General features: G+C 47.5%; 1 protein-coding gene across 9 annotated transcripts in view; it reads left to right on the top strand.

Moving 5' to 3' along the window:
• Positions 1-14,649, top strand: part of NAV1 (neuron navigator 1) — a 290,127-nt gene that overhangs the window by 239,073 nt on the left and 36,405 nt on the right. For 4 of the 9 annotated variants that reach the window (XM_029572133.1, XM_029572138.1, XM_029572142.1 and 1 more), the window contains 5 exons: positions 387-535; positions 6,716-6,910; positions 9,281-9,333; positions 11,117-11,140; positions 11,275-11,352. In XM_029572133.1, coding sequence (XP_029427993.1) covers positions 387-535; positions 6,716-6,910; positions 9,281-9,333; positions 11,117-11,140; positions 11,275-11,352 — 499 coding nt within the window. The remainder of the gene's footprint in view (positions 1-386; positions 536-6,715; positions 6,911-9,280; positions 9,334-11,116; positions 11,141-11,274; positions 11,353-14,649) is intronic. The other 5 variants (XM_029572134.1, XM_029572139.1, XM_029572137.1 and 2 more) reach the window with 4 other exon arrangements.

Here is a 14,649-nt window from a genome sequence, read left to right as displayed (position 1 = left end):
CACATGCAAACTAATTTACATACTAGTTACAATCTTGTTACAGCTCTTTTAATCAGCATAAATTAGCTTGTGAGCGTGTTACTGCAAGAATATATGCTAATGAGGTGTGAAACTATGCAAAACAATTTATTTCTTGTTAGTGCATAGAGAAATGATGCTTGTTAAAATCTGCAAAAACGAACACCGACCCTTTAATGCTCAAAACTTAACCGCACGTCAGGGAATCTGAAATCAGATTTGACTGTTAAAGGTTGCCTTTCTATGGTTTGAAAACTGCCCCTTACGGTTGGTCTGCACAGCTCTGATTGGATTGTTTGGCTTATAAAGGTGGTTTACAAATGAATACATTTTAAATTTTGAAATGCCCTTTCGTTGGTCGCAAACAGGTACCAGTCACATTCCCAGGATGAGACGAAGGAGAGACGGCACTCTCATACAATTGGAGGGCTGCAGGAGGCCACTCACCCGCCCCCACTGCCATCGCCTCCCCCGCTCTCTGTACCCCCAGTTGGAAAGGCCCCACTGACTAACATAGGTCAGTGCCTCTCTTGTGCAGCTTGTCAGTCTGTCCTTAGGGGCTCCATGCGGCCCTCTTAATCGTCCCAGGGGGTGTGAGGCTTTATCTGCCGGTGAGTGAGAGATTTATGACTTTAAATGCTTTATAGAAGGGGGCAGTTGTTATATTTAAGACAGTCTGGAAGGGGAATTATGGGTAAGGGAGAGTGAATTAAGAGCGATTTGCCACAGAAGGTCCGTGGTGATGGATTGAGTGGCCAAGAAAAAGCAACCTGGTAAGAGAGCTTTGGGAGATGGAGACGTCTGAGGTGGGAAACTCCCTAGGTGCCGCGTGTTGCAAACGGTGCAGCTTGCTAACCTGCCGGCTCCAGAAACTGGAACAAATTCACAGCAGACCAGTTTTGCGGTCCAAATGGACAAAAAAACTGGCAAACACTGGAGAAAGGGAGTGAAAAGAAAAAACAGCATTTTCTTTTATTGTTATCGTTAGGAAGAGCTGTTACTTACTGTAATGGGAGCTTCAGACAGAGGGGGCATGATAATGATAGAAATAAGAGCTGATGCATTTTGGTGATCTCCCTTTCTCCCATGTCCCAGTCCTTGCTCTGTTCTCTGTGGCTTGCTGTTAATTTGCAGGTCTTTTTCTGGATTTCTTGTGCATCGAGGTACAGACAGTGTACAGTAATGGCAGCTGGTGTTACGGTGCGATAACACCACCAAAATACCCTTCCCACTCTAAGGAATGACTGATTCTGCAGCTCAGTGCAAGACCTCACTCGGAGGGCAGCAATACTATTGAATCTTCCCCGCCGTGATGCTCTGCGTACCACTGGGTCCTGTGCACAAGGATAGTCAGTTTTCCAATAGCAGCCACACTGCAACCAGACTCTCAGCTGTGATGAGGCCAAAGGTTTGCTGGTAGGCAGAGTTAAGCCACAGTGCAGGGAGGAGAGGCGCCCTACTATTTTAATAGGAGATGTGAAGACAGGTTTGCAGGAGAGAGAGATGCTATGCCACTGTCACAAAGAGAGACCAGACAATTGCCGCAGGAGACAGAGACTGAGCCCATCACAAAAGAGCTTGATCCAGGCCCCAGGGAGAGAGTGCTGGCAGGTGAGAGGGAAGGGCAAGGCAGTATTGGAGGTCTGAGAGAGGAGGGAGATAACAGGGGGAGAGACCACTCCATGGCACCACTTATTTTATGGCTCACCAGCTGCCACTGGTGTACAGGTTAGTTAGGATCAGAAAGTCAGCACTTCAGTGTATCCCTGGTTAGACCAATTGTGTGGTCAAAGAATAGTTGGCAGGCATTTCACATAACTGTTCTTGCCATTTTTTGAGCCTAATGAGGATAGGACTGGAAGCATTTGCAAGACCAGAGTTTGACCAGTGGTTTAGGCTAGCATTAAATGGGTAATCAGGATCTGCATGCCCCTAATTAGGTGACTCTGGGACATGCATGTTTGTGTGCTACCCCTAGTACTTCTGTCTAGTGCATGTTCACTGGGGTTTCTAATTGCTGGCATGACATGACCTCTGGGACTTGGGGGGAGGTGCTGTAAGCTGAAACCTGAAATAATCGTTCTTCTAGGACAAGCAGGATGGTAGTCCTCACCCGTGGGTGACATCATCGGATGCAGACCGGCATGGGAAACTTATGTCAGAGTTTCTAGACTGGGTACACTGAGCATGCCCAGCATGCCGTATACCATGCGTCCACGCGGGGTCCCTCTTCAGTCTCTTTTTTTCCGTGGAATTTTTGCCTCGTGGTCACTAAGCTCATGTTAGTTGTTTAAAAAAAAAGTGTTTGGAAAACTTTCCACCGATTGTTTTCAGATTTTTCCCGCGTGCAGGTCCCTCTCGATTCCCCTGTATTCTAGTCAGGTTTTTTGGCGGTTCGGTAAGTTTTTTTTTCGCTTCCGTTCTCCCATGGTGGTGGTGCTTCGGTGCCTGCCGGCGTCGATCGCCCGCTGCCTCCGTTGTCGTTTTTCGCCCCTTCAGGGCACCGATGCTCCCCTCGCCCGATGCACTGATCATTGCCGGTTCCTTGGAGGAGGAAGCTCTGTCGAGGCCAGCACTGACACTGCGGCCTGAAACCCCCTCGTCTAGCTTTGCTGGGGCCGGCACCAGTGCGACTGGTACCTAGGCCTCTGGACGAAGGCCGAGCACCCAGGGCCCCATCCCCTGTGGATTTTAGTGAGAACAAGTCCCCTGTATGACCCCTGAGGGGAGAATCCTCCTCAGAGGACTCGGAGGGTCTCCCCTCAGAACCGTCTCCTCCTGAGGACCTGACCTTCACAGATTTTGTACAGGTGATGGCTGAGGCCATCCTGTTTCAGCTGATGATGGAGGAGGATGCCAGACACAAGATGCTGGAAATCTTCCAGTTTGTGGAGGCTCCTAAAGTGATTGTTGTGGTCCCGGTGCATGAGATCTTTAAGGAATTGCTGTTGAGGATTTGAGAGTACCCCCTCACGGTACCTCCTGTAAATAGGAAGGTGGATGGGGTTTACCTTGTCCAACAGGCTACCGGATTAAAAAATCGACAGCTAATACATCAATTGGTAGTGGTCGAATCTGCTCTAAAGAAGGCCAGCTGCTCTTGGACTCATGCCTCAGCGCCCCCGAGAAAGGATCGCAGAGCGCTGGATGCTCTTGGGAGGAAGGTCTTTCAGGGAGCGATACTTTTTGCCTGCATTGCTTCCTACCCGCTCGGCCGCCTTTGGAAGTAGGTGCAGGAGGCAGCCGAATGGCTGCCTCAACAGCAGCAAGACACCTTTCTATCGCTAGTGTGTCAGGGCCTGGAGTGCAGAAAACACGAGGTGCATTCCACCTACGATGTTTTTGAAACGGCAGCAAGAGTCTCTGCAGTGAGAATCAGCGCCCGCAGAATGGCATGACTTCAGTCCTCAGATCTCCGACCGGAGGTACAGGAAAGACTCGTTGGCCTGCCATCTACTGGAGAGAATCTCTTCGGAGACAAGGTGAGGGACACGGTGGTCCAGTTGCAGGATCACCATGAGACCCTCCAGCATCTTTCTGCCAGCACTTCGGACCGACCTGCCTCAGCCAGGAGGTCTGCGAGACAGGGTCAGAGGAGGGTCAGAGAGGAAGTACTATCCTATCCTTTGGCTCCTCTTGCCCGTTCACAAAGGGTGAGCTTCCGCGGCCGTCCCAGGCAGCAGAGAGCTCCCAAGCCCCAATTGGCACCCTAGCCAAATCCTGGGATGGAGTTTTGACTGGATCATAGGGATCATAAGCCAGCCGCCCGTATCCATGACGCTGGAACCCCCAGTCAGGAGCAGGCTACGGTTCTTCGCAAATCAGTGGCCCAGTATAACCTCGAAACAGTGAGTTCTGTCCATCGTCCATCAAGGGTACCAATCAAATCTATTGGGTGTCCCGCCAAATTCTCCTCATTGCCTATTTTGGGGGCTGATAGTGCATCAAGAGGTACCGTTAAGGGAGCTCTCTGCCCTCTTAATGGCCAGAGGGGTCGAGTCTGTCCCATCAAGGCAAAGGGGGCAGGGTACTCCCAGTACTTCCTGATTCCAAAGAGAATAGGGGGACTCCGTCCCATCCTAGACCTAAGAGCCTTGAACAAGTTTCTGAAAAGAGAAAGTTCAAGATGGTTTCCCTGGGCACTCTGATTCCCCTCCTGCAAAAGGGGACTTGCTATGCTTCCTCAACTTAAAGGATGCGTACACACACATTGAGATCTTTCCAAATGACAGGAAGTATCTCAGATTTGTGGTGGGAAAACAGCACTTCCGGAACAGAGAACATGATAGCGGACAGACAAGTTGAGCCTTCAGGCCCCACGAGTGGTCGCTGGACCAGGGGGTGGTGAATCTGCTCTTCTGTCTCTGGGGGAACCCGGACATGGACTTTTTTGCATCCCTTTACAACAGGAAGGTGACTCAGTTCTGCTCCCTGTACAGGTCAGACGATGTACCAGCCTCGGATGCCTTTGCTCGCCATTGGGGCATGGGTCTTCTGTATGCGTATCCTCTACTTCCTCTAGTAACGAGGACTCTCCTGAAGCTTCGACAAGACCAAGGGACTATGATCCTCATTATTATTATTATTATTATTATTATTAATAATTATTTTTATATACCGACATTCGATCTCAATCGAGATATCACACCGGTTTACATTCAGGTACTGTAGGTATTTCTCTATCCCCAGAGGGCTTACAATCTAAGTTTTTGTACCTGAGGCAATGGAGGGTAAGTGACTTGCCCAAGGTCACAAGGAGCGACAGCAGGACTCAAACCCTGGTCTCCTGGTTCATAGTCCACTGCTCTAACCACTAGGCTATTGCTCCTCATAGCCCCTCATTGGCTGAGACATGTCGGGTTTCCAATCCTTTGGAAGTTGTCCCTCCAGAAACCGATCAGTCTAGGCGACTTCCCCAGATCTCAGATTTGGGCATCCCAATCTCCAGACCCTGTTACTCACAGCCTGGATGCTGAGAGGCTGATTCTGCAGCTGCTGGATCTTTTCCGAAGATGCGTCTCGGGTCCTTGTGGCTTCTAGAAAGTCCTATAGACTGAAGTGAAGGAGGTTTTCTGTGTGGTGTGAGCAGAAGGCCCTAGATCCTTTCTCCTGCCCCTCACAAAAACTTCTTGACTGCACCTATTGGAGACTGGCCTAAAAACCAATTCCGTTAGAGTTCATCTAAGTGCAACTGGAGCATACCACCAAGGTGTAGATGGTATGCCCATCTCTGTACAGCCTATAATTGTACACGTCATGCGGGGCTTGCTTCAGCTGAAGCCTCCCTGAGGCCTCCCACTATGTCTTGAGCCCTCAATGTGGTGTAAGCTCCTTTTGAGCCGCTGCGCACCTGTGACCCGAAGTACTTGACCTGGAAGGTCATATTTTTGGTGGTGGTCACCTCAATGCGCAGGGTCAGCGAGTCCAGGCCTTAGTGACTTATCCACCTTACACTAAATTTTATCATGACAGGGTGCTCTTACGCATGCACCCTCAGTTCCTGCCTAAGTTGGTGATGGACTTCCATCTTAACAAGTCAATCAACATTCTTTCTCAGGCCCCATTCGCACCAAGGTGAACAAGCATTGCACAGTTTGGACTGCAAGCGAGCCTTAGCCTTCTATTTGGAGCGGACAGAAGCCCATCAACTGTCCACACAACTTTTCATTTCTTTTGACAGAAATAGATTGGGAGTTGCTATTGTCAAGCAGACATTATCCAGTTGGCTAGCAGATTGCCTCTCCTTCAGTTATGCCCAGCCAGGACTGCATCTTGGGGATCATGCCAAGGCTCATTCTGTTAGAGCCATGACAATGTTGGTGGCCCACTTGCGAGTAGTCCCAATGGTGATCTGCAAGGCTGCGATGTGGATTTCCCTCTATACATTCGCATCGCACTTCTGCCTGGATAGGGATGGCCGACATGACAGTAGATTCGGCCAGTCTGTCCTCCAGAATCTCTTTGAGGTGTGGAACACAACTTTCTCTGCCTAGAGCTCATTGTTTGGGTTCAGGTTGTCTCCCCCTCTGTTACCAACAGCACCGGTTATTGTGCCCGTTGGCACCTGGTTGGTGCTTGTTGGTCCCCTTTTGTGTTGGGGAGCAGCCTGTAGCTAGGGATTCACCCATGTGTGAGGACTACCATCCTGCTTGTCCTAGGAGAAAGTAGAGTTGCTTACCTGTAACAGGTGTTCTCCTAGGACAGCAGGATTTTAGTCCTCACGAAACCCACCTGCCACCCCGCGGAGTTGGGTTTCTCTTATTGTTTATTATTTTATTTTTATCGTAATTCTATGTTACGAGACTGAAGAGAGACCCCGCGTGGATGTGTGCCATAGGGCATGCTAGGCATGCTCAGTGTACCAATCAAAGTTCTAGAAACTTTGACATAAGTTTTCCATGCCGGGCTCCATCCGATGAAGTCACCCATGTGTGAGGACTAACATTTTGCTGTCCTAGAAGAACACCTGTTACAGGTAAGCAACTCTGCTCCCTGCACCAGGTATGCTGCTTTCCCGCTATCAGAACCTGCTCCCAGCAATGGCTCTTGCAGGCTGCGATTTAAAAAAAAAAAATAAAATAAATTAAAGCCCTCTTTAGTTAAGCTCCCTATTCCTCCTGCTTTGAGAACCTGCGGATTGATTTGCTTCCTTCTTTTCCCTCCTCTTACCCCCCTTTCCCCTTTCTTATCCTTCCAGTGAGCCCCACTGCCGCCTCCACGCCAAGGATCACACGCTCCAACAGCATTCCTACCCATGAGTCCACTTTCGAGCTCTACAGCAACTCCCAAATGGGCAGCACCCTGTCCCTGGCAGAGAGATCCAAGGGGCTGATGACGCGTTCGGGGTCCTTCCGAGACCCTGCAGAGGATGGTGAGACTCCAGCCATGTCCGGTGAATATCAGAGCCCTGCTCTTAGAAAAAACAATTCCTTTATCTCCTAGGGCCTTAGCGTGAGGATCACTAGTATGGGAAAAGCAGCAGCAGCACCTTTAAGAGTAAGGAGCATGGATGCAATTTATTTTTTTTTGTGGGGCTCCTGTTTTTGGAGAGCTCAATGGGAGCATCCATCTTCTCCTGCTCAGCTTTTCTGGGCTTCCTGTGTAGCGCTTTCATCACTTCCTGTCTGCTTGGCTCATTCTAATATGTTAATGGAGCAGAGCTTGGGTGAAAATGCTGCAGCTCAGGATCCTCAGCAGAGCCATGTAAAAACCACCCTGGTACTTATCAGCTGGAAAAAAATTAAAAATATCAATAAAAATAAGATGGCAAGCATATCAAAACAAATTGTGGTTTGCTGACATCCAGATGCCTATTTAGCTACATTTAAAAAATAATAAAGAGAATTTCTGGAGGAAGGCTAATAGATACAGTGACTGTTGAGTCTCAGTTAGAGAAGTGGAAAGCTCGTCTCTTCAGTAGGCTTAAGCTCATTAATAGCTTGATTGTATTGATTTATCTATGCTGGTTTACTTCCTTGGGATTTTCAGAACTGATTTATGGGTGTGCTGCTGAATATCCCTGGCCATCTTAAAATTAGCAGGCTAATTTTAGGACTGTTCGTCAGCTGCCCTAAAGTTACCTGGCGATGTTGGCCAGATAATGCTGAAACTCGGCATTTATCCAGCTATCTCTAGCCCCACCTCGCCCCTGACTTATCCAGATAGCTCGCTGACTTTTTATCAGGCGAAAAAGTTAAGTCTGAGATGGTCATATTGGTGTGACTTTTAAATCCCGGCATTGTCTGGCTATGTGTCAGACTTAGTTGGACAAATGCACTGAATACGAAACTGTTAAAAGTCCTTCATGAGTGTTGCCAGGATTCCTGCTGTGAGCCACCCCAAACGCACGTGTAAAAGCTGCTCCTTGGCTGAGGATCTCATATCGGTGATCTTTCAATTGTTGAGCTGAGGTCACTTTTATTTAGGAAAATGTGATCAAGGAGCCCCACTCAGTGTACTACTTGGAAAGCAATGATAGCTCTTTGAATGCTTGTCAGCCGTCCACATCTGGATGGTCTGCATTTGCTCTTCCATTGAGTCTTACCCTGTGACACACACAGCCATCCTGCATGAACTACTGGCTGGACATGACTTAATGTGGAACTGTAATGACTGGAAATTTGGGGCATGTTGACTTCTCATGTTCAGTGCCAAGTGTGGCTACAATCAAACTCCCTGATGCTCTCTGTGCCGAGTGTAGATGAAGCTTGAAGAGTAGTGACAGCTGGTGCCGGTTGTGGATAAACCCTTAGCCATAGAGCATTGACGGAGGAGCTCGGAGAACATAAGCTCACGAGATCCTTCTAGTGTGGACTCCGTGAGGGTGCCCCTTTGTTTCCTTGGTTATCCAGCTGTAAATAGGGAATTGATAACATTAATTATACAGAAATGAAAAATCGACCACCAGGCCCATTTCTCCATCCTTCTGCATTACTGCCTACTCTACTTGGTCTCTGGCTTTACCCCCTCGCTTCTGCACCACCAGGGACCCTCAGTGCTTCTAGCAATGTGCCCTTCCTCCTCTCCCCTTTGGAAGCTTCTGTGCAGCACAGGAGCTAGAAGTGCGCTGACGAGGGCATCCATCCCAGGAGTGGCTGCGTCCGTGCTTGCATGAAGTTATAACGTGCGTTGGGATTCCTGATTCTCATTTAAAATGTTTTATGTAGCATTTTATGTGCCAGGGAATTTGGATGAGAGCCTCCATAGCAGTATCACTCACTTGAAGAAAGCGAGGATGCAGTGGGTGTGGCAGGGACAAAAGGGACAGGGTGTGTGTGTGTGTGTGTGTGTGTGTGGGGGGGGGGGGGGGGTCAGAGCTCTCGGAGCCCAGATGTGTGTTTGGGGGGAGTGGGAGGCTGGAAACCTGCAAAGAGCTCGTGGATTGGTTTGCCGCACGCAGTTCTGAAATAACTGCAGCTTCTGGATGGTAAAAAAAACGTGTGCTTGGCGCAAGTATCGGGCGGCCCTCAGGGATGGGCTTATCCGGCCCTCTGGTTAAAGAAGGGAGAGCAGCTAGAGAGGGAGACCGGCACAATCATGGCTTTCCTGAAGAGGCAGCACGGAGGGCGTCCTTATAATGCAAAGTATGTGTTACTCGGGCCGATGACGATCCTGGTGGAGAGGCATCCTCGGACGCGCTGCTTTCAGCTTAGTTTTCCGAGATGAAATCCAGATTTCTTCTCCGCACTTCTTGGTGGCGTCCCCGCTGCGTGAAGACAGAAGGCTGACGAGTTTCTTTCTCTCTTTGTTGCTTTTCTTTCAGTTCACGGATCTGTGCTGTCTCTGGCGTCCAGCGCGTCCTCCACGTACTCCTCAGTAAGACTGAATTCCTTCTAACACACCCCACCTTATTTTCTGTGCGGGGGGTAGACATGGGGGCACCTTTTCACATGGATGTAGCTGGCTAAATCAGAAGTTAGCTGGCTAGGTCCCGCAGAGTGGGAACACTAACAGACTGCGTTTCAGCCATGCAAATCACTGGTGTTCTTGTGGCCAGAGGAGTAACTTTACCAACCTACCGACCTACCTGGCCAAGATTGGTGGCCACCCCTGTAGCTATGTTTCAGCCGGCTAAATTTATGCAAATGTTCAGTCACAGCCTAGTTGATGCCATAAATGAAATTCTTTAAGCCATTCCCCTTTGCGTGGATTCACTGTGCATTATGTAATGCGTGACGCTGTTCCTAACACGTTTAGTTGATAACAGGGTGTGTAATAGCTGTATTGATCCTGGAGGGCACTGAATTCATCCAGATGTTTTGGGGTTAGTACGCATCCAGACCTAAGCGTGAGGAGTCGGACATGCATCGTTTCCCCCTAATCCATGCTGAATGAGCTGTCCTGGCCCCCCCAGCTGTATCTGAGGTGCCAGTTGTGGAGGACCTGGCTATTCTCTGCTGCAGATCGTGATGGGGGTTTGATTTTTAGGTGAGGCACTGCGGCCGCCTGTGGGAATCCACGTGCCCGTTGCCTCCGGTCCTCTGGTTTCTGTGCAAGATGCCAAGGAGGTAGGACTGGTTTTTAGATTTAGCTCCCTAACTCCCTTACAAATTGGCCCCTAAGTTACTAGGATGAAGTCGGTGCATAGCAAATGCCTAATTTCCTTGAAAATATTTTCTTCTGCCAGGAGGGGGACGCTGTTCCTTCACCTAACTCACAAAGGGCCCAGTGTATTAAAGGGGTTTGACATTATTGGGGTATTTTTCAAAACTGCGGAGGCTTTTTACCCGAGGGAAGAAATCCCTGGCGGAGCTTTGCACCTGCTTTACCCACATAGAGGGTGGGTCATTTCCAAAAAGCCCCTTTAATCACGTGCATAGCCATCCACAGGGGTACATGGCTCTTGGACAATATTCAAAGGGATTTCTGCAGGTAAAAAGCATTTTACCCGAGCACGTCAGCTGTCGGAAAATTGCTCGCCCTGTAGGTGGGTAAAATGAAGCACGAGGTTCACATCTGCATGCTTTTCCCTGCTCTGGAAAGGAGGCGCCTCCAGGGTGAGGAGGACCCTACGGCATGGGTTTTGCGTTTCCAAGGCTGCATGTGGTTTTGGTTAGAGAGAGGATCCACAGGAAAAAGCAGGTGCACGTTTCCGCAGGAACTTCCCCACCACCCCCGGGGCGATTTTGAATATCCCCCCGCCCCTTATGTGTCTATGGGAAAACTGCTTAGTCCATTTGACCCATGACCTGCTTAACTTGTGCTGACGACATGTGGTCATGTTTATTGTAATGGTTCTCGGCCAGAGAGGTGCTAGTTAACACAGGCCTCTGATGAACAACAGCACAGCCACAACACTTGGTTTCAGTTCAGCCGTGTCTTTGCATGGCTCTTAGCTCCCACAACACAACTCAGTTAGTCTGAGGAGGTAGCAACTCTTCTATGTGAGCTGGGTGGCAGGGTGGATGGCACGTTGGAAGGGTGAAGACTGCTAATCTAACGTTTCTCAGTGTTCAGCTAACAAAAGCACTGTCATTAATCTGTTCCTACTAGCTGGGGGGATGGTGCTTTTTCTCTGAGCCCTCCCTTCTAACATGCTACCTTTTTTTTTTTTTTTCTTCTCCCTGCTCTGCACTGCACTTGCTCCCCCTTTCCTCAGGCTGAAGAAAGGATGCAATCGGAGGTACTGTGCATTTCCCTATTAATATCTTTAAGCATTAACATGCCACTAGCTCCCCCCTCCCCACACATCCGCCTCAGAAGGGGAAAAAAATAGCTCTATGAATGATCAAAATGTGTATTTTTTCTTCCCTGCAGCAAATTCGTAAATTGCGAAGAGAATTGGAGTCATCGCAAGAGAAAGTGGCTACCTTGACAACCCAGCTATCAGCCAATGTGAGTTATGCGTGGATGTGGGTGGTTTGGCACTCGACTCCCAAGTTGGCTTTCTGCCACAGATATGTTTGATAGGGATGTGCATTCGTTTTTAACAAATGCAAAAAACATGCAACGAATGAGGCCATTTTCAGTTTGTTTTGTATAGAACAAATTGAAAATAGACTCCTACGAAAATACTGGAATATTTACAGGTACTTTTGTATCTGTTGTATTTTTTTTTTTTAATGTAAAAAAAAAGACCTCCAATGAGACAATGCCTCAGCGCTGGGCCTAGTTCTGGTGCTAAGGCCTGGGGCCAGACTCTGAAGCCTGTGAAGACTTTACTGTTTAGGGAAACCTTTGGAGTTTTTATGCCTTGTTGTTGTTTTTATGAGGTTAATGTGATTGGTTTATTTATGTTTATCTTGTAATCAGCCCAGAACAGTTGTGCTGGCAATTGGCCAGAAAATGAATTATTTTAAATAAATAAATAAATAAATAAATACATTTCCTGGCCCTGAAGCTTCGTCCTAGTGCCTAGGCCTAGACTGAGGCCTGGAGCTGAGACTTGGTCCGGGTGCAAAGGCCTAGTGTTGAGTCCTAGGCCTGGTCCGGATTCGACAGTGGGGCCCAGTCCTGAGGCCTGGTCCTAGCACCAAAGTCTAGGCTTAGTCCAGAACTAACACCAGGCCATGGCCATTTTTTAATCCAGAAAGACCCAGCCAAGACCACAGGAGATGCTTTTTTTTTTTTCTAGTTTAATATTTTGTTTGGGTTTTTTTTTTTATTTTGGCAAATGAACTGAACTGAAAAAAATCTAACAAACCAAATACAAATGACCCCTTCTCCAGGAAATGAAAAAATGAACCGAGTCAAAACATTTTGGGGCTGCCTATCCCTAATGTTTGAGATGCCGAGTTGCAAGCACACAGTCATGGTTTTGGTTGTTTTTTTTCCATTATAATATTTATTGGAAGTAAAGCTAATACATGCAACAATGATCAAATCAAATATTAGGTTAAGACCCATTACAGAGCAATGATAACAATATATGAATACTCACCAGTATTAGAACGATCGCGAATAGAATAAACAAAATCCAAATGATATGACCTAAACCTTCTCTCATTTGCGTTCTTCCTTGGTTTTGTTTTATCCTAACTGTCGTCGTCCCCCCCCCACTCCTCACCCTCTTGCTCTGTCAGCCCCGGTATATCTGGTCTCTATATAACCATGAGAAAACCTTGTACAGCCTTCTGCATCCCTTCCTTCCCAATCCACTCCACAAGTCCATCCATCTGTTCCAGCAACCCTTGATGGTGTACCCAATAGCATCATATAAGAGTACACCCTAGTTCATATGGAGCCCAGATCTTCGAAACTGCTGGAGAGATTTATTTTTACAAGCAGTAATTTTCCCCAGTTTATATAATGTGGATACTTTGCGCTGTACTTCAGACAATTGTGGAGTAGTGGACGACTTCCAATGTTGAGCAAGAACACGTCGCGCAGCCACAAAAATAAAATATTCCAGTTTGTGAACCTGATGTTGTTCTTCCTCTCCCCTAGTGATACTGACTTGCCATGTACGCACAGCCATCGCGAGTCGTCCGGGACACCCACTGGAAAATATAGCCCCAATATTTTTGAATATAAGGACAAGACCACCATAAATGAAAATAACTGCCATCCTGTGGACAACCTCTCCAACATATCCCTGAGAGCGTGGGATATATTTTACACAAGGACATAGGGCAGTGGTGCCAGCGATATAATAATTTATAACAATTTTCTATTAAGGTTGTGACAATTAGTACTTTGTCCATACCTCTGTATACCTTTATCCAGCTATCAAGCTCTAAGACAACGCCTAGATCTGCTTCCATATAATTTGGATATGACTTTAGTAATCGTTTTTGCCCCTGTACAGAGGCCTTCAAAAAACGTTACTCCGGTCTTCAAGCTCTCTAAAATCGGGGTGGTAGTTAAAAAGTGTCGCAGTTGGAGGTACTTATAGCTCTCTGAGAGAGGCAAATCAAAATTGACGTGTAAGTCATCAAAAGCTATAACTCCCTGCGAATTCCAAACATCCGCAATAATTAGGATGCCACACTTTTTCCATTCTGAGAAAGCTGAGGGAGGCAAACCTGCAGAGAACTGTGCATTGTGAAAGAGGTAAGTTTGAGTGGAGTAAATGCGCTGCCCCATAAAGGTTTTCCGCCACTGGTCCCAGACTCTCAAAGTGTTAAGCAAAGGGGTGGGGATCATTTGCACTTTAGGCCAGGTCTTTTTTGGCTGCCAAATCAGAACCTGCATAGCCCCCCCCCCCCCTTAACCCTGTAACCTTGTTATTTTGACGAATCCGAATGACGGTATATAAAACTCGCCAAATAAATAAATAACACGGCCTGTTCCATTTGTACCCACCGTTTGATCACTGGGGTTTTATGCCAGTCTAATATTGCACGAATATGTGCAGCTGCGAGGTACCAATGTAGATTGGGCATGCCCAGACCCCCACCCAGTCCTTTCCTAAATACATCGTTTTCCTAGAGACACGAGGAGATTTACCCCCCCATTTATCCAGGTTTTCCCTCGATCCTGAGATTGGTAGAGTTTGAAAAAGATAAAAGTAGGAGAGGGAGCACATTCATTTTGATCACCGCACTCTTCCCAAGCCACGAAATGTGGTATCTGTCCCACTCCTCCAACTCAGTGTAAGTTTTTGTGAGTAGAGGGGTGTAATTCAGATGGAACAGGTCATCAAGTCTACCTAGGGATACCCCTAAATATTTAATCTTATCTTATGTGCCCATTTAAACTTGTGAGCTGATCTGAGAGCTGCAGTCTTGCCATCTGGGAGCGTTATGTTAAAAAATCTCCAATTTATCCCAGTTGATTTTAAATCCAGAGGAGGCGCTAAACCGAGAGAGTTCCATTTCAATCTCCATTAGGGAAGCATCAGGGTCAGAGACTGTAAACAATATATCGTCTGCAAAAAGGGCCAATTTCGTTGTAAATCCTTTTAAATCAATACCTTTTATCCGAGGATTTTTACGGATTTGGATAGCAAGAGGCTTCAGGAAAAGTGCAAACAGCAAGAGTGAAAGGGGACACCCTTGCCTTGTTCCCCGCTGAACCTGAAATGCCTCTGAGTATCCCCCATTAATCTTTAAACGGGCCACTGGGGAATCGTACAATTTAGCAATCCAATTAATAAATAAGGGTCCAAACTGCATAGGCTCTAACAATTTAAATAAATATGGCCAATGTACGAAGTCAAACGCCTTTTCAGCGTCAATGGTTAGTAACAAA

The sequence above is a fragment of the Rhinatrema bivittatum genome, chromosome 12 (genome assembly GCF_901001135.1).
Source record: "Rhinatrema bivittatum chromosome 12, aRhiBiv1.1, whole genome shotgun sequence".
In the NCBI taxonomy this organism is placed as follows: domain Eukaryota; kingdom Metazoa; phylum Chordata; class Amphibia; order Gymnophiona; family Rhinatrematidae; genus Rhinatrema; species Rhinatrema bivittatum.
Note: the sequence above shows the minus strand (reverse complement) of the source record. Positions and strands in the feature narration are given on the sequence as shown.